Raw genomic sequence first — 27,560 nt, forward strand, 5'->3', positions numbered from 1 at the left:
ACCCCCTCCCCAAGAGCCCACATGTTTGACTTTGTGGCTTCAACAGAGAGAAATGTACAGCAGTCATTGGAGGTGGTAGTTGTCAGACTGTGGCTTGCTAAAAGGTGCGACTCAGCCCACCTCTTGCAATAAGACAAAAGTCCATTGATTTCAAAAGGCTTTACTGAAGATAGTCAACTAATAGAGTACACATTCTAAGATTCATGGATCTTAGCTGAACCGTAGAATTGTTACGAATGCCAAGCAAAGGATTAGGTACAGAATGAGCAGTTCCCCTCAGGCCCCATCCTCCCCCATAGTTCTCAAAACAAACGGCCCAAGGATGAGAAAAGGAAAGTTTCTCAAGGGCGGCAGGAAGGCGGAGGTATGTAGACGATAACAATCCCTCTCCCTCTCCTAGGCTCTCAGCAGCAGTCTTCCCACCTGCAAGAAGCACACGTAATACACTGACAAAGTTAAAATGGAGTCTCTTTGGTTTAAACACAATCAGAACCTGACATTCTGCCCCATCTAAGATGTCCCTCCCCCAGGTTTCTGAGGATATTGAGTGTGGAAAGCTTTCAGCAATCTGGGGGCATGAATATGGATAGCTTCTACCCATTCATTATGACCAGGTTCAAAGTCTTTCCATCTGATAAGGTAAAACAACTTGTTGTGTCGGATCTTGGAATCTAAAATTTCTTCGACTTCATAATGAATTTGTTCGTCAATCAGGGTAGGAATTGGTGGAGTAGTGGAACGCCATTGATTTGGAGGGGGAGCTCTTTTTAATAGGCTGACATGGAATGTTGGGTGAACATGATGTAAGTTCTTTGGCAAATCAAGTTCTATGGTCACTTTATTAATCACTTTACGAACAGGAAAAGGTCCTACAAATTTGAGAGCCAGTTTACGACTGGTTTGATCGATCCTTAAATTTTTGGTGGAAAGGTACACAAGATCTCCTGGGTGTAATTCCCATTCGGCCACACGATGGCGATCAGCGTATTTCTTATAATCCTGTTTAGCCTTATTTAGATTTGATTGAATTAGAGTCCATTGCTCCGCGGCGTCCCCCCACCATTCTGCTACATCTTTGTACGTTGTTTGAGTGGGGAGAGTGTCAAATGGGAACGGCTTAAAGTCATAGCCATAAATTACTTTAAACGGTGTTTCTCCAGTAGATCCATGTACACTGTTATTGTAGGAGAATTCTGCCAAATGCAAAAGATCGATCCAGTTATCTTGCTGAAAATTAATATAGCAATGTAGGAACTGTTCTAATATTTGATTAGTTTTTTCCGATTGCCTGTCGGTTTGTGGATGGTGGGCGGAGCCAATACCTTGTTCCACGCCCATTAGTTGCAGAAGCTCCCGCCAGAAGTTGGCAACGAATTGTCCGCCGCAGTCAGAAATCACCTTTGATGGAAAAGAGTGTAATTTTACAATATGTTTCATGAAAATGTCTGCTAATTTCTTCGCTGAAGGCACTGTGGTGTAAGGAATGAAATGAGCTTGTTTTGAAAATAAATCCACCACTACTAGTATGCACGTATGGCTTTTGGAGGGAGGAAGGTCTGTAATAAAGTCCATTGAAATAACTTCCCAAGGTCTGCTTGGGGTTTCAAGGGGCTGCAATAGTCCCAGAGGCTTCCCTTTCCTAGTTTTGGCACTTATGCAAATTGGGCAGGAAGCCACATATTGAGAAACATCTTTGCGTAGACCTGGCCACCAAAACTGTCTTTGTATTAAGTGAAGTGTTTTTAAATAACCGTAGTGGCCAGCAGTCGGAGCATCATGGCAACGTTGTAGTATTTCTTTCCTCATGCTAACGGGGACATAGAAGCGATCATTCCATAGCCATTCTCCTTGGTCTGATTTTTCCCTGGGTATATTCTCTCCCTCCTTTTCCACCTCGCTTTTCAGTTTTTGCCTCCACCCCTTTTCTTCTTGAGTATGCTGAGCCGCCCGGCTGCGCGTCATAACTACGCCCCCGAGTTGCGTTGGCAAAAATACTGTGTCTATTGTTTCCTCCCGCTTGCTTTTTAGTTGGGGCATGCGCGAAAGGGCATCAGCTAAAAAGTTCGTTTTACCGGGCAAAAACTTTAAGGTGAAATTGAATTTGGAGAAGAATTATGCCCATTTTAGTTGCTTAGCGTTTAATCTTCTGGGGCTACGCAATGCTTCTAAGTTTTTATGATCTGTCCACACTTCAAAGGGGTGCTGCGCCCCTTCCAGCCAGTGCCTCCAAGAGGAGAACGCCGCTTTAACTGCGAACGCTTCCTTTTCCCAGACATTCCAATTTCGTTCTGATTCGGAAAACTTTCATGAAAGATAGGCACAAGGTTTAAGCCTATTGTCCTCCCCTTTTTGTAGAAGCACCCCTCCTATCGCCGTATCGCTGGCGTCTACCTGTACAATGAACAGGAGAGACTCGTCAGGATGTTATAATACGGGTTCCAAAACAAATTGCTGCTTTAAAAGGTTAAAAGCAATTTGGCATTCTGGGGTCCATATCAATTTGGATGTCGGTTTTTTAGCTTGCTCCCCTTTATTTTTGGTTTTCAATAGTTCGTTGAGGGGAAGGGTTATTTGGGAAAAGTTTTCTATGAATTCTCGATAGAAATTGGCGAACCCCTGAAAAGAGTGTCGTTCCTTACAAGTAGTGGGGGGTTGCCAGCATTGTACGGCCTGAATTTTGGCTGGATCCATTTTTAACCCTTCCTTAGAGATGCAGTATCCCAAATAATTCAGTTATGTTTTGTGAAATTCACACTTGGATAGTTTAATGGGTAGTTTGTTGTACATGAGGGTAGTTAATACTTGTACTAATTTCACATGTTCCTCTTCTGTTTCTGAGTAAATTAACACATCATCGAGATACACGACTACCCCTTTATATAAGAAATCATGCAAAACTTCATTGATCATGGACATGAAAACCGAAGGGGCTCCAGACAGGCCAGATGGCATAACTAAGTATTCATACTGTCCGAGAGGCGTATTGAACGCGGTTTTCCACTCATCCCCTTCTTTTATACGAACATGGAAGTAAGCATCTTTTAAGTCCAATTTTGTAAAGATCTTACCTTGGGCCACGACGTTGAGAAGATCTCTGATGAGTGGAATTGGATATGCATTTGTGGAAGACACTGCATTGAGACCTCTAAAATCAGTACACAGTCTTAGTCCTCCATCTTTCTTTTTCACAAAAAGTACGGGCGCTGCGTGAGGACTTTTAGCTGGCCTGATAAATCCACTTTCCAAGTTGGTGTCAATAAATTTGCGTAGCTCCTGTCTTTCCAAGGGACTCATTGGATATAGTCTCCCTTTGGGTAATGTGGCTCCTGGAAGGATTTCTACTGCACAGTCGGTCCTCCTATGGGGAGGTAAGGTGTTTGCTTCTTCTTAAGTGAACGCTTGCAAGAATGCTCGATATTCCTTTGGTATTTGGTTAATTTCTTCTTTAGATAACAGGGCTTCCTCCATCCGAGGGGGTTTTTTACCCCAATTTTGGTTCCATTGGTGGTTTCTGCAGCCTTCCTGCCAAAAGGTGACGATTCCAACCGCCCAGTCAATGTCTGGATTGTGGTCCCACAACCATCGGCTGCCCAAGATTAAAGGATATTTGGCGGTGGGGCTAATTACAAACGATCTCATCTCCCAATGTTGCCCTAATCCAGTGATTATGGGTTCAGTTTCAGTAGTTACTGGATTCATGTTAGAGCCATCCATTTGTTCAAAAATGATGGGTACTTCTAGATCTTTTACTCAGAGCGCTAGTCCATTAACTAGAGCGGGTGCAATGATATCTCTGGAGCATCCAGAATCAATGAGTGCTTGTACTCGAATATGTGTTTTTCTATCTGAGTTGACTAATGTAACAGGCATGAATAAAATGGACCCTCTTGCTCTTTCCACCACTGGCATGGAAGAATTTTTGATCTGCCATTTGGGTCCTTTTACGACAGATCCATCTCGTTTCCCAAATTCAGGCTCGCTGGTTCTTCCTCTCCTATTAAGGCTGACGAGTCTAAGTCCATGGCTTCTTCTAACTCCAATCCTTTTTCTAGATGGTTTCTGCGAGCTGCGCCTCGACCCCTAGAAGTTCTGGGAGCGGGCGTTGGGCGATACGGTGGGGGAAGGGCGGCAGAGGTTGTACGCGCCGGCGGGAGCGGAGCTCGTTGCACAGGCTTGAGTTGGCATTGCGCTGCATAATGGCCACTTTGACCACAATGCAAGCACAATTCTTGTTGCCATCTAGCTTCTCTCGCTCCTCTGGTTGCGGATCCTACTCCTCTTCCCCCTCGAACGATAACTGACGTTCTTCGGTGCCCGGTCGCTTGCTGTTGCTCTACAAGACGCACTTCCTGCATACGGTTTTCCACTTCACAGGCCAATTGTATCCAACCCAATAAGGTCGGGGGATTATCTTGCATAAGTGCTCCGTCCAGCAATTTAGGATTCATGCCTTGCTTAAACAGAATTATTTTAGTTGATTCTTCACATCTGGGGCATTTAGCCGCTAGTTGCTGGAATTTAGTAACATAGTCTCTGGCAGATAGATTGCCTTGCCTTATGGTTTGTAATTCCGTACGGGCTCTATCTTCTTCTAACGGGTCCTCATATTGTGTTCTAAGAGCCGCCCCCAAGCCTTGCAAGGTATCTAATTCCGGGGCACCCAACTCATACAAAGTTACATACCATTCCGCTGCTTTTCCTTGCAATCAGGATCCCAGATGTTCGATTTGACTCTCTTCGTCCTCAAACAAATGTCCCCAACGGTTGAAAAATTGCAGAGCTTGTACTAAGAAAAACCCTAGTTTCGCAGGATCTCCGTCAAACGTAGCTTCCAATTTCACCCACCCCATTGGTAACTCCTGTTGTTGAGTGACTGGGGCTGGAGCTGGTAAAAGATAATATTGTAAGAGTATTTGCCTCAGTCTTGGCTGTAGATCCGGGCGCCTCGGGATAGGTTGTGCGGGCGGTGCTCGCCGAAGCCTTGGCTGGGGAGGATGTAGCGGGCCTGGAGGTACTTGATAGGGTTGAAATGGTTGCGGTGCTGGACCTCTTGGGGGGGATGACGAGGCGGTTGCTCCTGCGGCAGCGGGAACCTCGGAGGCTGTTCTTGCGGTTGGGGTTGTAAGGGAGGTGGCTGCTCTCATGGTTGAAGTAACGGTCGAGGCAGTTCCCGAGGTCTCTCTTGGCCCCTGTCCTCCAGGGGTCCTGCTGGTTGACGATTATCGTCTTGAGGAGGTGGAGGAGGTCCCTGCGGGAGGTCATCTGGCAATGCATCAGGTGGCCCTTGTGGAGGGTCAGGTGGCGGCATCACTGGCCGTTGTTGATCATCCTCCGGCGCTATCGGTAGCTCTGATTTGAGGGGGGGACCTGACCCTGTGCTGGCGTTAAAACAGGGGAACCCCTCTGGACAGGCACCGATTGTTGTTGCATTAACTGCTGTAGGGTTGCTACCCCTCGGCTCACCTAAGCTCCAGGATGCTCGCCAGCCAATTGCTGCGGTCCCTCACCTCTTCTTTCCATGACTTGCACCAATGGCAGATGAACTGCATGGGCCAGACTTTCCTCCATTGTCCCGATTCTATCCTCCAGTCTCTGGACATGAATTGGCACCAAGGTATCGACATCCTCATACGGTAATTCCTGGGGCATTTCACTCAGAAACTGTACTGTATCCACATAGTCCTCAGAGGAGGTGGTAGCTCGGGACCAGGGCCGAATCACACCCATTCCTGTAGCACCTGTTGTCTCTTCTTCCTCCGATATTCCAGCAAGGATTCCTTTAGCTAGTCCCGTTACCGCTGAAATGCCCGCATCTATAGCTTGAGTACGGCCCTGTAATTGCTGCCAGCTTTGATCAGCTGACTCCCGCTGCCCCGTCCGTGGCATGTTCCACATAGCCACTTCGGCATAGTCCCAACTCATTAAGTCGCGACGAGTGGTCTCCCTATCCTGGGTATTGTTGGCACCCCTGGGGTCCCACTCCTCCAGTTGATTGGATTCTTTATTCCACATAAACCATGGTTGATTGCTAGCCCACGCCTTGATTGGCATTCGGGATTGTTTGGGCAGCTCCCAAATGATGCTAGGTCCTTCTTCCATTGACGAACTAACAGTCCGTCTCACATCAATGAGCGACCGGGAGAACATCGTACTTGCTCTCCTCTCCCTTGTTTCCCTAGGCCTGGAGCCCCACTGCCTTGGCATAGGCAGAGATATCAGGGGTTCCGCCGCCGCCCGCGGTCAAGCTCCCAACTCCCTCTGGGCGTCCTGGGTGTCAGCTCACGTGGCTACAAGGGGATACACTGTAGCAGGACCAGACTCCGTTCCCCCCGGAACGGGTTGATTCGTTGTAGTAGGTTCCACACCTCCCGAGCTGGAGACATATGGATCAAACAAAGGGTCCATGTCGGGCTCGGCCTTGGTATCCGTCTCCTCCGGCCAAGGCATTGGAGCAGAGGTGATTCGTAACAAAATGTCAGACTGTGGCTTGCTAAAAGGTGCGACTCAGCCCACCTCTTGCAATAAGACAAAAGTCCATTGATTTCAAAAGGCTTTACTGAAGATAGTCAACTAATAGAGTACACATTCTAAGATTCATGGATCTTAGCTGAACTGTAGAATTGTTACGAACGCCAAGCAAAGGATTAGGTACAGAATGAGCAGTTCCCCTCAGGCCCCATCTTCCCCCATAGTTCTCAAAACAAACGGCCCAAGGATGAGAAAAGGAAAGTTTCTCAAGGGCAGCAGGAAGGCGGAGGTATGTAGATGATAACAATCCCTCTCCCTCTGCTAGGCTCTCAGCAGCAGTCTTCCCACCTGCAAGAAGCACACTTAATACACTGACAAAGTTAAAATGGAGTCTCTTTGGCTTAAACACAATCAGAACCTGACAGTAGTGTCCAGGATTATCAGGAACGATCAATTTTATGTCACTGTATGTGGCATCGTTTCTATTTGGAAAAGTGAAAGACGGGATCACAACTCTTGTTTCATTGTCTGTCTTCTGTGCAGTCCCATATGGGACTGCACACGTTCAGCCTGCTAACCAGTGAGGTTTTATAGCTTAAATTTCCACTGGGGGGCACCTATCTCTCTAGAGCACATCTGCAGCATTTCCCACCAAAACGAAGTGTGCTTCTGGGAGACGGCACCCCTTACCCTCAGTTCCTCTTTTGCTGCTGACCAAAAAGGTTCTTCAGCATTCTCAGTCTTCTTTGGAGGCCTTGATTGTCAGTTTCTGTTCCATAGATCTTCCCAGAAATATCTGCACTGATCAGATCAGGCAGAGACAGATTCCGTAAACAGATTTTTTAAATTCAGGAATCACAGTACAACCAACTAACATAAGGCAATTGCCGAGAATGACTGTTTAACTGTAACAATGCTGGCTATATACTCCTTGCCCCTCCATTTTCCTATGGAATGGAACTCGTGGCTTTGACAGCCTTTCAACGCTTGAAAACTAAACTGTAGCTATGTAACTTCCCTACCTTCTATAACTGACAGGCTAACTCCTGTCAGACATTAAACTGCAACTATGTAACTTCTGAGTCCTATGCCAGACAGGTTAAACCCTGTCTGACATTCTGCTCCCCTTATTTTCAACTCCCCCTCACTTTATCTGGATATCATTTGTGAAACTCCTTAACTAATTGTGGAGCTTTAACATCTTCGGCTGTGACCCACTCTTGGTGACTTTGATTAAAATGTTTCCGCCGAATACGGTATAATAGTTTCATAGAATCATAGCATTGGAAGGGGCCATACAGACCATCTAGTCCAACCCCCTGCCCAGTGTCAGACTGTGGCTAGATAAGGCTCTTCCTACAGGTTCCCCTTCAAAAGCAAACAAGAGTCCATTGTTTGAATAAGGAAACTTTACTGCAGAAAAGGTCCATTATAGTCCACTGTCCTGAATAGGAGACTCAGGATGGTACACGATCATTGTTACCAATGAAGGGCAAAGCATGAGGTACAGAGTAACAGTTACCCACTGAACCAGCCTCCCCCCACAGTTCTCAAAACAATATCTTTCCGTCTTGGGAAGTTGCTCTCTCTCAAGGCCAATGCTTGGTGGAACGGCGTTAGACAAAACAATCTCCTCCGGTGAGAGATCTGCCTGGGAAGCGGTGCACCTGTGGGAAAGCACTTAAACACTAGAAGCATTAGAAAATGGAGTCAGTACAGTTTACATATACATTGGACCTGACACCCAGTGCAGGATCAGCCTAAAGCATCTCTGACAAGTATTCATCCAGCCTCTTCTTCAAAACTACCAGTGAAGGGGAGCTCACCACCTCCCTAGGCAGCTGATTCCACTTTTGAACTACTCTGACCGTGAAAAATTTTTTCCTAATATCCAGCCGGTACCTTTGTGCATGTAGTTTTAGCCCATTGCTTCGCGTCCTACCCTCTGCTGCCAACTGGAACAGCTCTTTGCCCTCCTCCAAATGACAGCCTTTCAAATATTTAAAGAGAGCAATCATGCCCCCCCTCAACCTCCTCTTCTCCAAACTAAACATTCCCAAGGCCCTCAGCCTTTCCTCGTAGGGCTCAGTCTCCAGAACCCTGATCATTCTCGTCGCTCTCCTCTGCACCCTCTTGATTTGTCCACATCCTTTTTGAAGTGAGGCCTCCAGAACTGCACACAATACTCCAGGTGTGGCCTGACCAAGGCAGTATAGAGAGGGGCTATGACCTCCTGCGATTTCGATGCTATGGCCCCTTTGATACAACCCAAGATTGAATTAGCCTTTTTTGCCACCGCATCACACTGACTGCTCATATTCAGTTTACAGTCCACTCTTACCCCAAGATCCCTTTCACATATACTACTGCCCAGAAGTGTATCCCCCATCCAGTATTTGTGCTTCCCATTTTTCTGGCCCAGATGTAATACTGTGCACTTGTCTTTGTTGAATTGCATCCTATTCACAGCTGCCCACTTCTCCAGAGTATTCAGGTCTTGTTGAATTTTAATTCTATCTTCTTGGGTGTTTGCTACTCCTCCCAATTTGGTATCATCAGCAAATTGAAGGAGCAGCCCTTCCACTCCTTCATCCAGATCATTGATAAAAATATTGATAAGTACCGGGCCCAAAACCGAGCCCCCACTGGACACCTCCCTCCAATCTGATGAAACGCCATTGACCACCACTCTTTGAGTCCAGTCCTCCAACCAGTTCCCTATCCACTGAACTGTCCTATAGTCTACTCCACAGTCTTCCAGTTTGCCCATCAGAATGTCATGGGGGACCTTATCAAAAGCTTTACTGAAATCCAGATAAATCACGTCAACAGAGTTCCCCTGATCCAGTAAGCTGGTCACTCGATCAAAGAAGGAAACCAGGTTGGTCTGGCAAGATCTGTTAGGAACAAAACCACGCTGACTTCCCCGGATCACTGAGTGGTCCTTCAGATGCTTACAGATTGATCTCTTTAAAATCTGTTCTAATATCTTCCCAGCACTGACCGGCCTGTAGTTTCCTGGGTCATCCTTCCTCCCTTTCTTAAAGATTGGGATAACATTCGCTCTTCTCCAATCTTGTGGCACATCCCCAGTCCTCCAGGAGGCCTTGAAGATGATGGACAGGGGTTCTGCAAGTTCTCTAGAAAGTTCTTTCAGTACTCTTGGGTGCACCCCATCCGGCCCAGGGGATTTGTATTTATCCAGTGCAGCTAGATGCCTCTCCACATCATCTCTGTCAATGTCAATTAGCCACTCAGGTGTCCTGCCACATTTTCTACTATCTCTAGATGTGCCTGAGTTCTTCAGGGAGAAAACAGAGGCAAAAAAGTCATTAAGCCTGTCTGCTTTTTCTCTGTCCTGCATCAGAGTTTCTCCATCTACTCCCAACAGCGGTCCAATTGCCTCTTTTACCTTGTGTTTGCTTCTCACATATCTGTAGAAGTTTTTCTTATTGTAGCGAGCCCTCCTGGCCAGACCCAGCTTGTACTGAGCTTTGGCCTCTCTGATGGCTGATCTGCAGTACCTAGTAACCCTCATATACTCCTCTTTAGAGGTCTGTCCTCCTCTCCATTTCCTGAACATTTCCTTTTTCTCCCGTAGCTTATACTTGAGCTCTCTGTGCATCCACATCGGTTTCTTGGAGCCCTTCCCATGTTTCCGTCTTGCTGGGATAGTGAAGGCTTGAGCTTGCAAAAGCTCGTGTTTGAGAATGGCCCACCCTTCACTCGCTCCTTTCCCTTCCAGCACACTCCCCCATGGAATGACTCTCATCAAGCCTCTGAGTTCATCAAAGTTGGCCCTACGAAAATCTAACCTACGAGTCTGGCTACGAACTTCCTTGGCCTCCTACAGCAACTGGAATTCAAGGAGGACATGGTCACTTCCCCCTAAGGTCCCCACCACCTTCACCTCATCTACCAATTCTTCCCTGCTGGTTAATATGAAGTCTAGTATGGCCGAGCCCCTTGTAGCTTCCTCCACCTTTTGAAAAAGGAAGTTATCAGCCAGGAAGGTGTGTGATTCATGATGCTTTGCTGAGCCTGTCTCCCAGCACATATTGGGGAAGTTTAAGTCACCCATAATTACAAGGTTCTGATGTCTGGATACTCTACCAATCTGTTCAAAGAGGGCAGCATCCGTTTCTTCTCGCTGGTCAGGTGATCTGTAGAAGACTCCCACAATAATACCCTTTGATGGTTGTTGTGGGTTTTCCGGGCTGTATAGCCGTGGTCTTGGCATTGCAGCTCCTGATGTTGCGCCAGCAGCTGTGACTGGCATCTTCAGAGGTGTAGCACCAAAAGACAGAGATCTCTCAGTGTCACAGAGGAATGCCATCAAGACCCTCAATGCGGATCCAGACATCATTATTCTACCAGCTGACAAAGGCAATGCCACAGTGATCATGAAAACAGAAGAATACAAAAGGAAGATTAAGGAACTCCTGGACCCTTCCACCTACAAAAAACTAAAATGAGATCCAACCTGCAAAATCACCAGGCTAACGAATGCCCTGATCAAAAATTCCTCACTTCATCCCGACATGCACAGAAAACTATGCAAGTCAGAAGCACAGCCACCACGACTATATGGACTCCCTAAAATTCATAAGGATTCAGTCCCACTCCAACCCATCGTGAGTGCCATTGGTTCACCGACATATGAATTAGCTAAACATCTGGCCAATCTTCTACAGGACCACATCGGAAAAACCAGGTCTTACATCAAAGATTCAGCACATTTCATCAACAAAATCAGTTCTCTGAAACTCAATCCACAGGACATACTCATCAGGTTTGATGTTGTAGCCCTGTTTACTAAGGTTCCAGTAAAAGACACAATCGCACTTATTAATCAGATTTTTCCAGAGGATGTAACAGCCTTATTGCACCATTGTCAGACAACCAGTTACTTCCAATGGGATAACAAATTCTATGAACAGATGGATGGGGTGGCCATGGGAAGCCCGCTCAGCCCAGTATAGCAAACTTCTACATGGAACATTTCGAAAAGACAGCTCTAGAATCAGCATCCCACAAACCTGCAGTCTGGTTCCGGTTCATGGATGATACATTTATCATTTGGAACCACGGTGAGGAAGAATTGATGGAGTTTTTGAACCACCTCAACAATATCCACCTAAACATACAATTCACCATGGTGAAAGAAATGGAGGGTAAACTTCCATTTCTAGATACCTTGGTCATCCACAAAGCAAACTTTCAGTTAGGTCACAAGGTCTACAGGAAACCAACTCACATGGATCGGTACTTACACAAAAACTCCAATCACCACCCTCGACAGAAAAGAGGCATAATAAAAACATTAGTAGACCGTGCAAGAGGGATATGTGAACCACACTTTCTCAACGAGGAAACTAATCATCTAAACCACGCACTTCAAGCAAATGGCTACTCCAGAAATGAAATCAGAAGAGCGAGTAAACCAAGGATAAATCAAACAACTAAGGAAAAACAGTCTCCCACAGGAAAAGTGTTTTTGCCATATATCAAAGGAATCACTGATCAGATGGGAAAGCTTATGAAAAGGCACAACTTACAAACAGTATTCAGACCCACCAGAAAAGTACAACAGATTCTACGATCAGCAAAAGACAGTAGAGACCCCCTCACCTCTGCAGGAGTATACCGCATACCCTGTAGCTGTGGACGAGTTTACATTGGGACCACACAGCATAGCATCCAGACAAGAATAAAAGAACATGAAAGACACTGCAGACTTGGCCATCCAGAAAAATCAGCAGTGGCTGAACATAGCCTAACTCAAACAGGACACAGTATCCGATTCCAGGACATTAAAATACTGGACAACACTTCCAACTACTTCATCAGATTGCACAGGGAAGCCATTGAAATTCATAAGCATAAGCACAATTTCAACAGGAAAGAGGAGACTTTAAGAATGAATAGAACATGGTTTCCAGTCCTGAAAAACACCAGGCTAACAAAATACTCTACATCTCACAATAGCCCTGCAGAGAAGATTAGCATATCAAGCACCAATCCATATGCAAAAGAACCTCCTCAAGATACAGCGAAGCCTCCCTCCATTAGCATTCCACACCCTGGGAAACTCTTACAGGATGACTCAGCACAAACCCACCTTCCTGACTAGATATAAATTACCTGCCAACATCTTCTCCACACTGTGACACTGAGAAATCTCTGTCTTTTGGTGGTACACCTCTGAAGATGCCAGTCACAGATGCTGGCGAAATGTCAGGAACTACAATGCCAAGACCATGGCTATACAGCCCGGAAAATCCACAACAACCGTCATTCTCTGACCGTGAAAGCCTTCGACAATAATACCCTTTGTCCTTCCTCCCCTTATTTCTACCCATATGCTTTCCACCAGGCTTTCTGCCCCATTCTCCATAACTTCTTGACAATCAAGCCCTCTCCTCACATACAACGCCACTCCAGCTCCTCTTCTACCCATCCGGTTTTTCTTGAACAACTCATACCCATCCACTACCACATTCCAGTCATGGGAATCATCCCACCAAGTCTCAGTAATTCCTACTATATCGTAGCCCTCTGTTTGCAATAGAAGCTCAAGCTCTTCTTTCTTATTACCCATACTTTGGGCATTGGTATATAGACACTTGTAGCCGTGTCGTTCGTTCCCACATGATTGATCCTTTCCATCTGCCCTTCCGTTTCTGGATGGTATCCCAATGACATCCCTTGGGTGATGCCGGTAACTTCCATTAACTGTTTCCAAAATTTAGCAATAAATTTTGGGCCTCTATCCGAAATTACTTCATCAGGGAAAGAGTGAAGCTGCACTATGTGCAACATGAACAGACTGGCTAGCTTCTTGGCTGTGGGTAGCTTGGCACAAGGGACAAAATGAGCCTGTTTAGAGAACAGGTCCACCACCACCCAAATCACTGTCTTTCCTTTACTCGGAGGAAGATCCGTGATAAAATCCATTGATACTACAGACCAAGGTCGAGGGGAGTTCTCCATTGGTTGTAACAATCCTGGTGGTTTTCCCATTAAGCATACTTGACAGGTGGCCACATATTGGGACACATCCTTCCTCATTTTGGGCCAGCAGAACTGCCTTTGGGTTAGATTCAATGTTTTGAGGTAGCCAAAATCGCCTGCTAGCTTACTATCATGGCATTTTTTTAATACTTCTCCCCTCAGTCCCGGTGAAATATACATCTTCCCATTTTGATACCAACATCCATTTATCCTCTTTTCCAATTGCTCTGGTAATCCCTCCTCTGGTTCTTTTTCTAGTTTTCTCTTCACCCTCTCTTCCCAATCCAGGGAAAGGGAAGTCCCCTTTCTAGTTTGGTTCCTAGTAACTACTGCCCCCCCCCAATTGGGTGGGGGAAAACATTGTGTCTACCACTTCCTCTCTCTGGCTGGCATGCTGTGGGAGGCAAGACAGGGCATCTGCCAAAAAATTTAACTTCCCTGGGAAGTGTTTAAGAGTGAAATTAAATCTGGAGAAAAACTCTGCCCATCTTAGCTGCTTCGCTCCCAGTTTGCACGGTTTTCTCAAAGCTTCCAAGTTCCTGTGGTCTGTCTACACCTCAAAAGGTACCCTGGCCCCTTCCAACCAATGCCAACATGAGCTTAAAGCCAGTTTAACAGCGGCTGCTTCCTTATCTCAGACCGCCCAGTGCTGCTCGGCATCTGAAATTTTTTTTGATATGTAAGCACAGGGATGCACCTTCCCGTCTTCCCCTTCTTGTAATAGAGCTCCTCCCACAGCCACATCACTTGCATCTACCTGTATTACGAACTTATGAGCTTCATTTGGGTGGTGCAATACCGGCTCAGAGGTAAACCTAGATTTTAATTCCGTAAATGCTCTCTGGCATTTGCGTGATTCTTGTCTCTGAGTTCATCATGCCTCTGAGTTCATTGAAGTTGGCCCTACAAAAATCTAACCTACGAGTCTGGCTACAAACTTCCTTGGCCCCCCACAGCAACTGGACTTCAAGGAGGACATGGTCACTTCCCCCTAAGGTCCCCACTACCTTTACCCCAATTCTTCCCTGTTTGTTAATATTAAGTCTAGTATGGCTGAGCCCCTTGTAGGTTCCTCCACCATTTGAAAAAGGAAGTTATTGGCAGGTCAGGAAGTTGTGTGATTCTTGTCACTTTGCTGAGCTTGTCCCCCAGCACACATCAGGGAAGCTGAAGTCACTCAGAATTATAAGGTTCTGATGTCTGGATACTCTACCAATCTGTTCAAGGAGGGCAGCATCCATTTCCTCTCCCTGGTCAGGCGGTCTGTAGCAGACTCCAACAACACTTGTCAGAGATGCTTTAGGCTGATCCTGCACTGGGCAGGGGGTTGGACTAGATGGTCTGTATGGCCCCTTCCAATTCTATGATTCTATGAACACCCTTTGTCCTTCCTCCTCTTATTTCCATCCATATACTTTCCACCGGGTTGTCAGCCACATTCTCCAGAACTTCCTGACAATCAAGCTCTCTCCTCACATACAATGCCACTCCACCGCCTCTTCTACCCTTCTGTTTTTTCTTGAACAACTCGTACCCATCCACTACCACATTCCAGTCATGGGAATCATCCCACCAAGTCTCAGTAATTCCTACTATAACATCGCTCTCTGTTTGCAAGAGAAGCTCAAGCTCTTCCTTTTTATTACCCATACTTCGGGCATTGGTATATAGGCGCTTGTAGCCTTGTACCTTTGTTTGACCTGCCCTACTCAGGTGGGCCCCCGCTGTTATCACTTCTTCATTGAAATCCTCATGTTGATCGTCCCCTTCCCCTTGCGGCATCAGTTTAAAGATCTCCTGATGAAGATATCAATGAACAACAGTTACTGGTAAGTGCATCTCTGTTTTCTACTGGAACACGTCTGGTGTTCTAAGTGGTCCTTCCTGCCTGTGTGCACCCCTTGTAGCACTGTAGTCTAGCCATGGTGGCTAAAAATCACAGGTGCTGATTCGTCAGTAACTGCTTCCTCTATGCACAAAACGTCGCGGCCTTGGCATTTGGTTTCAAGGGTTCCACAGAAGGAGCCCTAGAAGGACTCTGGCATGAGCAGAATTTGTCCCTTCCAAGAAACTGTCATATGTAGGTTCCCATATGGACAAAATGCATTGCTCTATCTGTTAGTGCAGAAAGAGCAAGAGACCTTGCAGAGCTCATTTTACCCCTTAATTATACTTCCTATGTGCTTTAAACATCAGTGCACACAAGTAATGCTGGTTGCCACTCTGGTCATCAAGATACGCTCTAGGAACACAGCTTGAGGGACAGAAATGAGCAAGACTGATTAAATCTTAAATATTTGCATAATAATTGCATATTAATTAACATCTGATTAGATAAACTTTTAAAGATGTTTTCTGCATATGTTGCTGCTGTAAGCACAGTGGTTAAGTGGCTGGGCTGTGAATCAGCACTCTATTGGTTCGAATCCCACTACTGCAATGAGCTCAGTAGGTGGCCTTGGGTAAGCCACTCCTCTCAGCCCCAGCTTCCCAGCTGCATTGTGGGGATAATAATAACACTAACTTGTTCACCGCTCTGGCTGAGGCACTAATCTGTCTAGAAGAGCGGTATATAAGAGCTGCTGCTGCTGTTGTTGTTTTATTATATGTTGAACCTGGTAAGAAAGGGAAGAGGAAGGCCTTCTGAGAGGTGGCATCTGCCATTTTTGTAAGACTCACCCAACACTTGCAGCTGTTTTAGCCTTTTTCTTGGTTGTTTCTGTGATTTGTTTCCTTTTTAGCATTCCAAATTAAACACTATTAAAAATAGCTATTTTTAAAACTCTGTTGCCTGATAATAAAAAGTTACCCTTGATTAATAAGTCAGAAGTTATTAAATCAGTTAATCTGATTAACTAAATACTGTAGCCCTAGCAGGAACCAAATTGCACATCTTAAGTTGGTGATGATTATGCCTTTATTATATGGCTTCTAAAATTAGTGGTGTTTCACTAATCCTACCCTCGCCCCTTTAAGTTTCCCTGCAGTTTTCTCTTATTTTAGCAGGTTTCTAAGCCTTCAAATCACGCTCCTAAATGGGAATCTCCAAATTCACCTCAAATGTTGAACTTTGATGACCAATCAAATGACAGCAAAATTAAAAGTGAATTTGGAGGGAACTCTCTTCTACCTCAAATGAATTTCAAGGGAAACTAAAATAGTTTGCATAAGACTTGTGACATTTTGCAGGGCTTTTGCACACCCCTAGAACAGGGGTGCTTGTTAGCATCTGTCAAGGGAATGTGCTTCACAATGAAAAGTGTGCAGCGCAGAGCCCTGCTTGGTCAAACTCAAGCCCTGCTGTCTCTTGCCCTCTGCTTTGGGCTCCCCCCACATCCGTCAGCCCTGCCCAAGGAAAGCCTCTGTGAACAGCCACTGTGAACAGCCACTGTCCAGTTGGGCAGTCAGGTCTTCTAGGTTCTGGTCCCCCTCTTTGCCTGTCATATGGCATCTTCCTCTTGCCTTGGTCAGTCACACTGAACTCACAAAGAGAAAAAAGGAGATGGACCCAGACTGCTGGTTGGTATACTCTTCATTCCTTATGTGTTGTCTTGGTGCCTTGATGATCATGAATCTCTGCAGTTTATTAGCAGCCTGTTCCCTTCCACTCTGCCAGATTCTCGTGAAGGAACCAGCTGTCTTGAAGCTTCAGTCCATGCTGCCTCTCTGAGGAGGGCGGAAGCTTCCATCAGAAAACAGTAGGAAATACAGCCACTGGGGCATTTAGCAGTGGAGACTTTAACCCCCCCCCCCTTTCAGTCCCTTCATGGAAAGACCCTGCTTTTTCCTAAAGGTGCCTCTGCATTGTGTAAAATCATGCCAAAGAAGGCTGGGCAGGGCACCTTGTTTGGATAGTTTCAGGCATTGAAAAAACTGTTGTATTTACCCCCAGCTTTAGTTTGTTTCCAAAGCTCTTCTCAGTTCTAATTGGTGGTTTAGTCAGCAGTTTCATGCCTGAATGGGATAGTTATGCTTGCAAATTTCTGTGAATAAATTTTTATCTTTATGCTTTTTTATAGTATTCTTCCCAATTTTAGATTGCGTACAATATGTAGAAATGTGGTCTAGAACACACACACACACATGCATAGGGCAGGAGGAGGAATCTTCTGGAGACTCAGACGTAACAAGAGGTTGCTACTTCCGTGGGTGCCCATGAGCTGACCCTGGTCACTGCTGCCACAGCTGATGACAGCCTGAGAGACACTTTAAAAGGCTTCTGCAAAGAGGCAAAAGGCTTTGGAAAGCTCTCCCCTCCCCCGGCCACATCCTTTTTTCTGCCCAGGTTGCTGCCCCAGCCCCGAATTCTCTACTCTCTCCTTGTTCCTCTCTCTCTCCAATGCAGCTTTCCTACGTTGATTCAGATGGCAACCCCATTGGAGTGGTGCAGATGACATTCCTGAGACTCTTGAGTGCTTCTGCCCACCAGAATGTCACCTACAACTGCTTCCAGTCCGTGGCATGGCGTGATGACTCCACTGGCAATTATGACAGGGCCATCCGCTTCCTGGGTTCCAATGATGAAGAGATGTCCTATGACAACAATCCTTTCATCAGAGCTGTCCTTGATGGTTGCGCAGTGAGTGTCCTCCCAAGGGCTGGTCTCTCACAGGCTGGCCAAATTTCACTGCAAGAATCAAGTCTGTAGCTCAGTGGCAGAATGCAGACTTTGTATGCAGAAAGGCTCAGGTTCAAGCCACCAGTCGGAGGAGGCATTCATGGGCTAGGTTTTAAATGGCCTGATCCAGTATAAGGCAGATTTATGTAGCCTTATTCATTGTATTGAGAGGGATCCTAGCTCAGTGGTAGAGTGCCCCTGCTGCAGTCCAGAATATCTGAGGTACCAGGTGCTAGCAAAATTGCAGCCCCACTCTCAAATTCAGAACGAGAAGATCCAGTTAGAACTCTTAATTCTTACAATGCCTCCATGGAGAGAAACCTCATGCATACACCTGAACCACATGGGGACCGTTTATCCCTGAGTACTGGATGATCACACGTCTGTTTCCCTTCCCCACTTTTGTGCTTCATCTTGGTGAAGTAAGAGCAGGCGTTGCAAAGAGTGACTGCCCTTAGCTTTGACATCTCTCTTCATCCTAAGATGGATACTTGTTTGCATCTTACATTTTAAAAAGCTAGAGAGCAAATTCAGCATGCTACATAGGAGGGTCAGTTGGTGATCCTACTTTCTTGTCATCGAGAGGGAGCAGCCTGTTAGCTGACTCTTATTTCAGGCAGAGTGCAAAGGAGGAGATGGCAGAGAAGGGGGAGGCAGACCTGCCCTGTGGCAGGTTGCAGCAGCTGTAGCTGCTGCTATAGCAAATCCAGTCCTTAGGGAGTCTGCAGGCCATCTAGGGAGCTGCTCAGAACACCTCAGGAGAGCCTTTTGTCATATATACACCCAAAATGTTAGATTTATTTAGATAGAAATGATTTCACAAATGAAAGCTACCACTCACTGGTAGAAGAAAAAGTAGTCATTCGGCAGTCAATATTTTTAATTTGTGTTTACACATCAGGACTAATATAACCTTTTAGAAACTCAGCAAGCATGTGGTTCGTACTCCTCGGTCAAAGGTGAGGCCAAAGTTACCCTCCGGCCGAGGAGGCTCCCTACTGCATCTCTGGGCTGGCCTCCTTCCAGAAGCAGATTCACGCAGAAGCAGAGGAGGGGGAAGACAGACTCTTGCTCTTTCTTCTTCCTCTTACACTCTTCAAGACCCTTCAGGCATACAACTTAACTGTGCCTGCAGTTTTAATTCAGAAAAAGCAGGTGCTGCATCTTTATTTGGTAATCACGGCCTCAAAGCCTGCAGCCCACCTAAAGGTGCACCTGCTAGGAACAAACTGCACTGCTAGGAGGCAGCTAGCTGTGTACAAAGTTTATGTGGCTGTGTCATTTAGCACATTTGGATCATACTTTGAATGTACGTACACTGGGCTTAACACCTTTCCTTGGTTTTCTGCACAGTAGAGGCTTCTCTCATGCGACCTACAAATCAGCAAACAAATGTAAAGCAAGCACACTGGGCATAAATCTACTTTCTTTTAAATCTAGTAATTATTTATCTCTCCAAAACGATGGCTTGGCCAGTGGTCATGATTAAAAAATAAAACAGGCAACTGTATTTTGTAGATGCCATAAAATTTCCCACACGCTCTCCCGCCCAACCCATTTTTAAAAGAACTCCCAAGCAACATCTGCCCAAATAAAATACAGATTTAAATGGACCCTTATGCACTCATGCAGAAATAAGCCAGTCATTCCAGAAGTACACCAATCTTTCCTGCTCTGTGCAGTCTACATGCTCAGTCTCTAGTGTCACAATACAGAGAGTAACCCAGTAAAGAACTTACAAAAGCAAAGAAAATCCCGAGTAAACTTACTAATAAGAATTAATATATCAATCAAGGTACTAATATGAGATATTTAATCATAATCCACAAAAACTTATATCCACAGTGGAGCTTCTTAATACACAACAATAACCTTATAAGAACTCAAATCCACAGTTGGAGTAATAATTCATACAAGTGCTGCAATATTACAGATCTCAAAATATAAAGTGCTAGTGATAAAGAGCCTATTGGTTATATTATTGCACATCCCTTATAAAATGCAAATACAACACAGTTACACAGTATATAGGTCATAAGCACTGTGTATTCCAAAGGAGAAGAATCCAGGAAATATTTACTCCAGCGGAGACCACTCCAGGTGGCTGTGACACGTTCCAGAAACGTTGATATCTGTCCTCTAACGGGTTGTCTAGATCATATTTGGTTCTGTTTCAAATTCCATTCTTTATCAAAGAGTACACAGTCACTGGAAACAAACATATCACATATAATATCTAACCCCAATAATAATAATAATCAAATACACAATAAACAATATTATTCACAAGTTTCCATTCAGAACATCAGTAAACAAAAACCAATTGGCATCTTCAGTAACAGTATCCACTGTGTGGGAAATATTGCTTGCTACAAAATTTATATGTAAGCCTTCCACGCCCCCATGCTATGGAGAACCATTCTTAAAGAAAAATCACTCCTTAGCACTAACTATTCCGCATTTAACCCAAAAAGCATGAAAAATAATTAGGGTGTGAATATATATTATTATATATATATAATACATATATTATATATTTTCATGCTTTTTGGGTTAAATGCGGAATAGTTAGTGCTAAGGAGTGATTTTTCTTTAAGAATGGTTCTCCATAGCATGGGGGCGTGGAAGGCTTACGTATAAATTTTGTAGCAAGCAATATTTCCCACACAGTGGATACTGTTACTGAAGATGCCAATTGGTTTTTGTTTACTGATGTTCTGAATGGAAACTTGTGAATAATATTGTTTATTGTGTATTTGATTATTATTATTATTGGGGTTAGATATTATATGTGATATGTTTGTTTCCAGTGACTGTGTACTCTTTGATAAAGAATGGAATTTGAAACAGAACCAAATATGATCTAGACAACCCGTTAGAGGACAGATATCAACGTTTCTGGAACGTGTCACAGCCACCTGGAGTGGTCTCCGCTGGAGTAAATATTTCCTGGATTCTTCTCCTTTGGAATACACAGTGCTTATGACCTATATACTGTGTAACTGTGTTGTATTTGCATTTTATAAGGGATGTGCAATAATATAACCAATAGGCTCTTTATCACTAGCACTTTATATTTATATTTTGAGATCTGTAATATTGCAGCACTTGTATGAATTATTACTCCAACTGTGGATTTGAGTTCTTATAAGGTTATTGTTGTGTATCAAGAAGCTCCACTGTGGATATAAGTTGTTGTGGATTATGATTAAATATCTTATATTTGTACCTTGATGGACATATTAATTCTTATTAGTAAGTTTACTCGGGATTTTCTTTGCTTTTGTAAAGTCTCTAGTGTCAGCTTTCAGGTAGAAATGGAGGTACTGGGGAGTGGTAGAATTTTTCTCCCCCAAACATTAAGCTTGTGCAAACATTTACCTTTTCCCAGAATAGACTGGCCCAGTTTCCCTCTTTCTCCTCTTTCTCTGGTTGAGTGACAGGGAGGGGAATCCCTCATGCAGTGAACAGGGAGGTTCTGAAGCCAATTAGATTTGGCTCCCTGATGACCTCACTGAGGGCAAATGAGAATGAGGGAACTGCTTCCTGGATTACACAAGTGGGCAAAATATCACTTACCTACCAGGGCAACACAATGAGGCTGCGTAATCTGGCTTCAAACAGCTCTGAAGGCAAGTGACACCGAGAGCAAACACAGGCAGCCTGAAAGGACAGTCACAGATTTGTGTTCAAAGAGGGCTGAATAAGCATGGAAGCCTTTTATTTTTCTATCACTGCTAAGAGCAGTGACAAAAAATGTTAGTAGTTTTGTTTTTCCAAGAGAGTAGACCTGTCTCAGGACAAGAAAGCTCCTTGTATGGGGAACGCTGCCTTGGGCTCCTCTGATGGTTTCTTTTGTCCCCTCTCCTCAGACAAAGAAAGGCCATCAAAAGACCATCTTAGAAATCAACACACCCAAAGTGGAGCAGGTCCCCATTGTCGACATCATGTTCAATGACTTTGGTGAAGCATCACAGAAGTTTGGATTCGAGGTAGGACCAGCTTGCTTCATGGGCTAAGAGCCACTCAGAACACTCGTCTCCAAATGAGCAACCTCGTAACCTCATTGCGTCTTTGAAGTTTGGCTACATTGTGGTCGTCGTCACATGCACGTTCTGAAACGAAATGGTTTGATGGGTTTATTATTTCATTTGTTTCCTTGTTTTGCCTGAGTCCCAACTCTTCTGCCAGACCCAAGACATTCAGATGCTCCAGTCAGAGACAGAACCATTCCCACAACAGGCTCCAGAATCACATGACTTAAAAACACCACCTGATGACAATAGCAACTTCCCATCGCTATGCGTCTTCTTCAAGACCACCCATGGGCTTGGCTTCCTTGCATGGCTTGTAGGGGCATTACTCTGAAATGGAAACACTCTGGCCACAAAACGCTACTAGCACTAGCTCACGCTTCTTTTTGACAGCTTTGCTGAAGCCAGTGGAAGACATTTTCCTAATTGAGGCGGTTCCTATCCCTGGAAGGTTCTGAGAATATTATGGAAAACCATCAGCCAGATGTGGCATGGCAATTGCCTTGCCTCTGTATGGGAATGTGAACTGAGGACCTTTGTGAGCCCTTCCAGTTAGATTCTATGACTTCACTGGGGTTTCAATCAGAACTCATCCCCCCAAATAATTGTTTACCTGTTTTCCTGCTTAGAACCTAAAAGTAACAACTGAAACCAATTAGACAAAAAAATTGCAGGTTCTGACTGTACCCCATATGATAAAGGTGCTTCTATTTTTGTATGTTTGTAAGTAAATATTTGTATATTATTATTTTAAATATAAAATATCTCTGCTTCGAAACATGCATGTGACCCACCCATTCCCCTTTTGATAATTTAAGGAACAACCATTCTCACTAGCACCCCAGTGCATACGCTGAAACACCAGTCAATAAGGCAATGAACCGCTGATGTTAGCCTCGTGGCAAACATTCAGGCCCTGGGCGCTGGATCAGAGACACGTTTACTGAGTTTGAGTTTCACCAGCCTTCTTCCTTGATCAGCATGCAGCCTGAATTTCGAGCACACAAGCCCTTTTTTTGTGAAGACAAAAAGATTCTTCATATGCCTGTATGTTTATGGAATCAGGGAAACATATAGCACAACTCCAAAGACAAGAAAAACTGTGGAATTTCAGATTAATTTTCAGAAAACACCCGGCTCTACCGGAATGCCTTTGCTGCGAATGCGCCCCCTAGCCTTTTATTAGCATTTTCTTCTGGTTTGGTCGGCACTGATGAGTAGTTCAGACCCGAGGTTGACTCCATCACTGTCTTGCCTTCACTTGATTAAATGTACAGGTTTATATTTAAAAAATACCTTCTCCATAAAAAAGGTCTAGCTTCTCTTTCCAACTTACATTCCCAGTGGAGGTTGCATGTGGCAGGGATATTCCATTGCTTTCCTCTTTTCAAATACAAAAAATGAAACTCCCAGGTGCTCCAGTTTTGTTTTTGTTGGTGCTATCTATTTGAATAACTTTATGACGACACTGGTGGAGCCCTGCTGTTCACCAGCCTCCTCGGTTTCTTCATCCCAAGCGCCTCTTTCTCCCGCCAGTCTTGGATGGAGTTTCATGCCAGCCTCACACTCAATAAGTAGGTCGAGCTGCTGCTTTGAATTCCATGATGGTGCCTTGGATGACCCACGTAGAAAGTATTGAAACTGTGCTTCCTTGTGGGGTTTTGTTTATTTTTTGTAACAAATAGAATATTCATACATTTTATATGATGGTAATTATGCCAGATTTGTACTCGGTCGCTGAATATTTGTGGTGCTAATTTATGTGTTTGTTCAATGTACTGAAGTCGAAGATCAAACTCCCCTCCACACACACACACACGTTGTATTGCCCTTTAAAGATCAAGATGAGAATGTGCAGCTCTGTTGCCTTTCCACGAAGATTTTCTCTTGGGCATCAGGAAGTCCTGCCAGTTGGGACCTGCAGTTACAATTGGTCTCCTCCTATTTTGACACGTGCTTGTCCCAGGTGAAAGGAAAAAAAGATGTAAACATGTTAATGCTAAACAAAGGTGTAGGATTTGCAAAGGAAAAGACATCACGTTTACTGTGAATCAGAGCCACTATCGGATGTCTTTTTCCCACTGCTCCCGGAAGGAAAATTGGATCCATGAAAGAGAAGCTGCAGGCTTGAGGGTCCTCCTGAGTTGCGCCGTGGTGCTTTTGTGCTCAGAGAAACTTGAAGAGTATTTGCATGCAGACTCCACCTTTGGGAAAGAAGTACAATTGTAGACGAATAGTTCTGAAACAGCCTTGCAGGGAATTGAGGGTTTCCTGGGAAGCTGATCAGGGGCTCCTTCTTAAGCAGCTTCAGGTAGGAGACAGGTTCCCAGCGTGCCGGGCTGACCTGGCCCACCACCACTGGGCTTCCCTGGAATGTGCTGCTTCACGGCAGTGTTGGTGCTTTCTGGTTTGCCCACCTGACACCAGGGAGGCCTAAGAGGGTTCGCCGGCACCTCCTCTAAGCTAGGTGAAGGTGCCCCCAGAATCCTTTCCAGTGCACCAGGTCCCTTGGATTAAACGGGCAGCAGATGATTCAGTGTGGAAGGGGTTCCCTGGAGGGCATAAATCTGAGATAACCTCATCCAAACAACAAAGCAGTACGACTTGCAAATATTGTACATGGTGTGTTTCATTTCACTTATACAACAGCCTTGTTGCAGGAAATCTGAGAAATTCAAAAATGGATGCATATATTCATGTCTGCACTTATGAATATGAACACTTGGGTCATGTGATTCTGTTCCAATAATTTCTCATCAAGGGATGTTTAATCTATTTTGTTTGCCACTGTTGGTGCTTCTGTCAAAATCCTACCAAGTGTTGTAAAACTGTACTGAAGTTTCCCCTTTTTTATCCTTTTTTCAGACCACTTAGCTACGGTATATTGCAATAAAAATTACTTCTTATATTGGCTGACATTTCTTTCTGTGTAATTTTATCCCCCTTCCCCTCTAATATATATAATGACTTGAACAAATGTTGATGCAAAAAGAAAAATTTAAGTCCTTAGGGACCATAGGAAAAAAAATACATGGGTGACATATTTGTACAGCCTTGCAAATTCAAATCCAACCTGTCAGTGCCCATAAGAGGTATTTTTTAAGGAAAAATATTTTAAACCTGTGTAATAAAGGATTAAATGTAAGAGATTTTTTTTCAATAAATCAAGTTTACTGTTTCCACCTAACCCACCGTGATGTGAATGCTTCTTGAACAGAACGTAATTCCATTCTTCCATCCCCCTGAAGCATGAAGAGCTCATCAAATTAGTGAAAAAGATGTTCCAACTATTGTGCTATCAAATACAAACAAGCAAGATTAGAATTTCTAAAGCACTTGAATTGCCTTTCTTCTGGGTCCACGGGGGCAGATGAAATTTTCAAGATTAGGTTTACCATCAGCCAGAATTTTATATTCTTGGATGGTTTTCAGAATTGAATGATGGAAAAGCAGAAAAATTCTGGCATAAGATGTTTATTCTGTTGATATACTGAGTGCTCTAAGACATCCTGTGGTGGCTGTGTTGCAACTGTAGAGTGAGCGCTGTGAAAAAATGCTTGAGCTTGGGGGTTGCTTGTGCTGCTTCGGCGGGTGCGGGGGGGTCTCCCAGCCATTGCCAAGCAGCTCCTGGAACACATTTAACTTCGCCCACTTGTCTGTCTGCTGTCTTGTTCAGGGTTGCTTTGGAAATAGTACATGGGCATGTGAGATGTAGAATGGCAGATTCCACAACAGGCTCAGTCTCTTGACTGACAGGGCAACAAAGGAAAGCCACTCTGCACATGCTCAGGTTTGCTTTTCCATTATGTCCTTTGAAAGACACCACTCTCTCTGAGAAAAATTTTGCACATACTCAGAGAAAGCCATATGGAGGGCTAAGAAACAGCCACACTTGGGAATTTATTTAAAACATTTGTGAGCTGCCTTTCTACCATGCGGGAACACAAGGTAGCCTGCAATATAATATAGCTGCCTCAAAGCAATTCTGTGCCATGAATGTCCCTAAGGCAAGCTGCTCTCCCTCTCGCTCAGTTTCAGTCTTCCATCTACAATATGGGATAATGATACTGACCTACCTAACAGACTTCTTGTAAGGATGAGTTAGTATGTGGGAAGCAAAGTGAAACATACTACTTATAACACAGGTGGTCTCTTAGGCTGCCTTTGAGTCATGTTCTTTGGAATTTTAATTGTCCAATTTGTTTCTTCTTGGGATAGCCGCTCCCATCCAGGTAGGAGGTGGGAGCAACTGATGAGCAACTCTCCCGCAATCCCCAGGCCAGGCCAACTTGTTGAGCTCCATGCAAGCTCTCTCTGCTTCTTTTGGTCTTAAGGGTTGTTTTCTTGTTCCTTTTCCAAGAGCCGTGGGTAACTCGGATGTCAGCTGCCTCCTTGAGTTCTCCCCCTTCTTCCCACATCTTTTCATTTGGCCCAGGCATCTCCTCCGTGAAGCAGAGGCTTCACCAGACCTTTCCATCTCGGTATCAGCCACTCCCCACACCCTCAAGTAGAGGGCTGACTGTTCCTCCCCATCTGGTGCAAGGGTGGAGTGGGCTACAGGCTGAAGGTGCCACCGTACCAAAGCCCGCCCCACAAAGCTGCAGCCAATCAGAAGCTCTGTTAGGCAAAAGCCCCACCTGGACTGCCCACTCATTAAAAACACTTGGTGGGCGCCATGTTGAGGACCCCTAAATATAGACATCACCAAGCTGTAAAAACCTTGCACTGGCCACACTGTGCACCCCTCCCACAAATCTAGAATAATCTCCCGATATAACTCCAGTTTCTCTTACTAACCACAGTAGGAAAGGAAAGACGGGAGCCTAGGTTGCTTAATGGAAGAGTGGGTTAAAAGGGGAAAGTAGTGGCGCCTCCACTCCAAACCAAGAGAAGAATTACCAGGAGGCAAAATCAAGGAAAATACCATCTCTAAGCCATTCCTCGGCCCCTCTAATCACCTTTTTCTCTTCATCAGCATAACTGAAAACACAAACAGGCTTTATTCAACAAGAAGGAATGGGGAATAAATGCAGGACACACATACATAAAAAACTCAAACTTAGGCAAAACATTTGGAAGGTTGAACAAGTGGGGGGACTGATGGGTTTACTGTCTCCCTGAGGCCCGCTGTAAGCCCCTCCTCTCCCCCCCCCCTTAGGATGGCAGGCAGCAACCCGGCATATCCCAGAGCTTGGGGGTGGGGCAAGGGGTGGAAATGACATCAGGCTATGTGCTGCTGTCACATCTGGGCAAAAACCCCCAAATAACCTGACACTACCACAGTTTCTAGAGTGTCAGCTGATACACTCATGTCAAATGTGGGCTTGTGTCTGGACCTGACGTTGGGACACAGTGGAAGATCCCTGCTGCCCCATGCCCCACCCCCAAAGCTCCTGGGGATGCCAGGTGGTTGCCTGGCACCCCTA

General features: G+C 44.9%; 1 protein-coding gene across 2 annotated transcripts in view; it reads left to right on the top strand.

Moving 5' to 3' along the window:
• COL5A1 (collagen type V alpha 1 chain) overlaps positions 1–25,321 on the top strand; it is a 404,609-nt gene extending 379,288 nt beyond the window's left edge. For both annotated transcript variants that reach the window (XM_054997811.1, XM_054997812.1), the window contains exons 65-66: positions 17,828–18,061; positions 21,973–25,321. In XM_054997811.1, the coding sequence (XP_054853786.1) occupies positions 17,828–18,061; positions 21,973–22,119 (381 nt within the window). In that variant the 3' untranslated portion in view covers positions 22,120–25,321. The remainder of the gene's footprint in view (positions 1–17,827; positions 18,062–21,972) is intronic.
• The last annotated feature ends 2,239 nt before the right edge of the window (positions 25,322–27,560 follow it).

This window comes from Eublepharis macularius, chromosome 14 (assembly GCF_028583425.1).
Source record: "Eublepharis macularius isolate TG4126 chromosome 14, MPM_Emac_v1.0, whole genome shotgun sequence".
NCBI classification, from domain to species: Eukaryota; Metazoa; Chordata; class Lepidosauria; order Squamata; family Eublepharidae; genus Eublepharis; species Eublepharis macularius.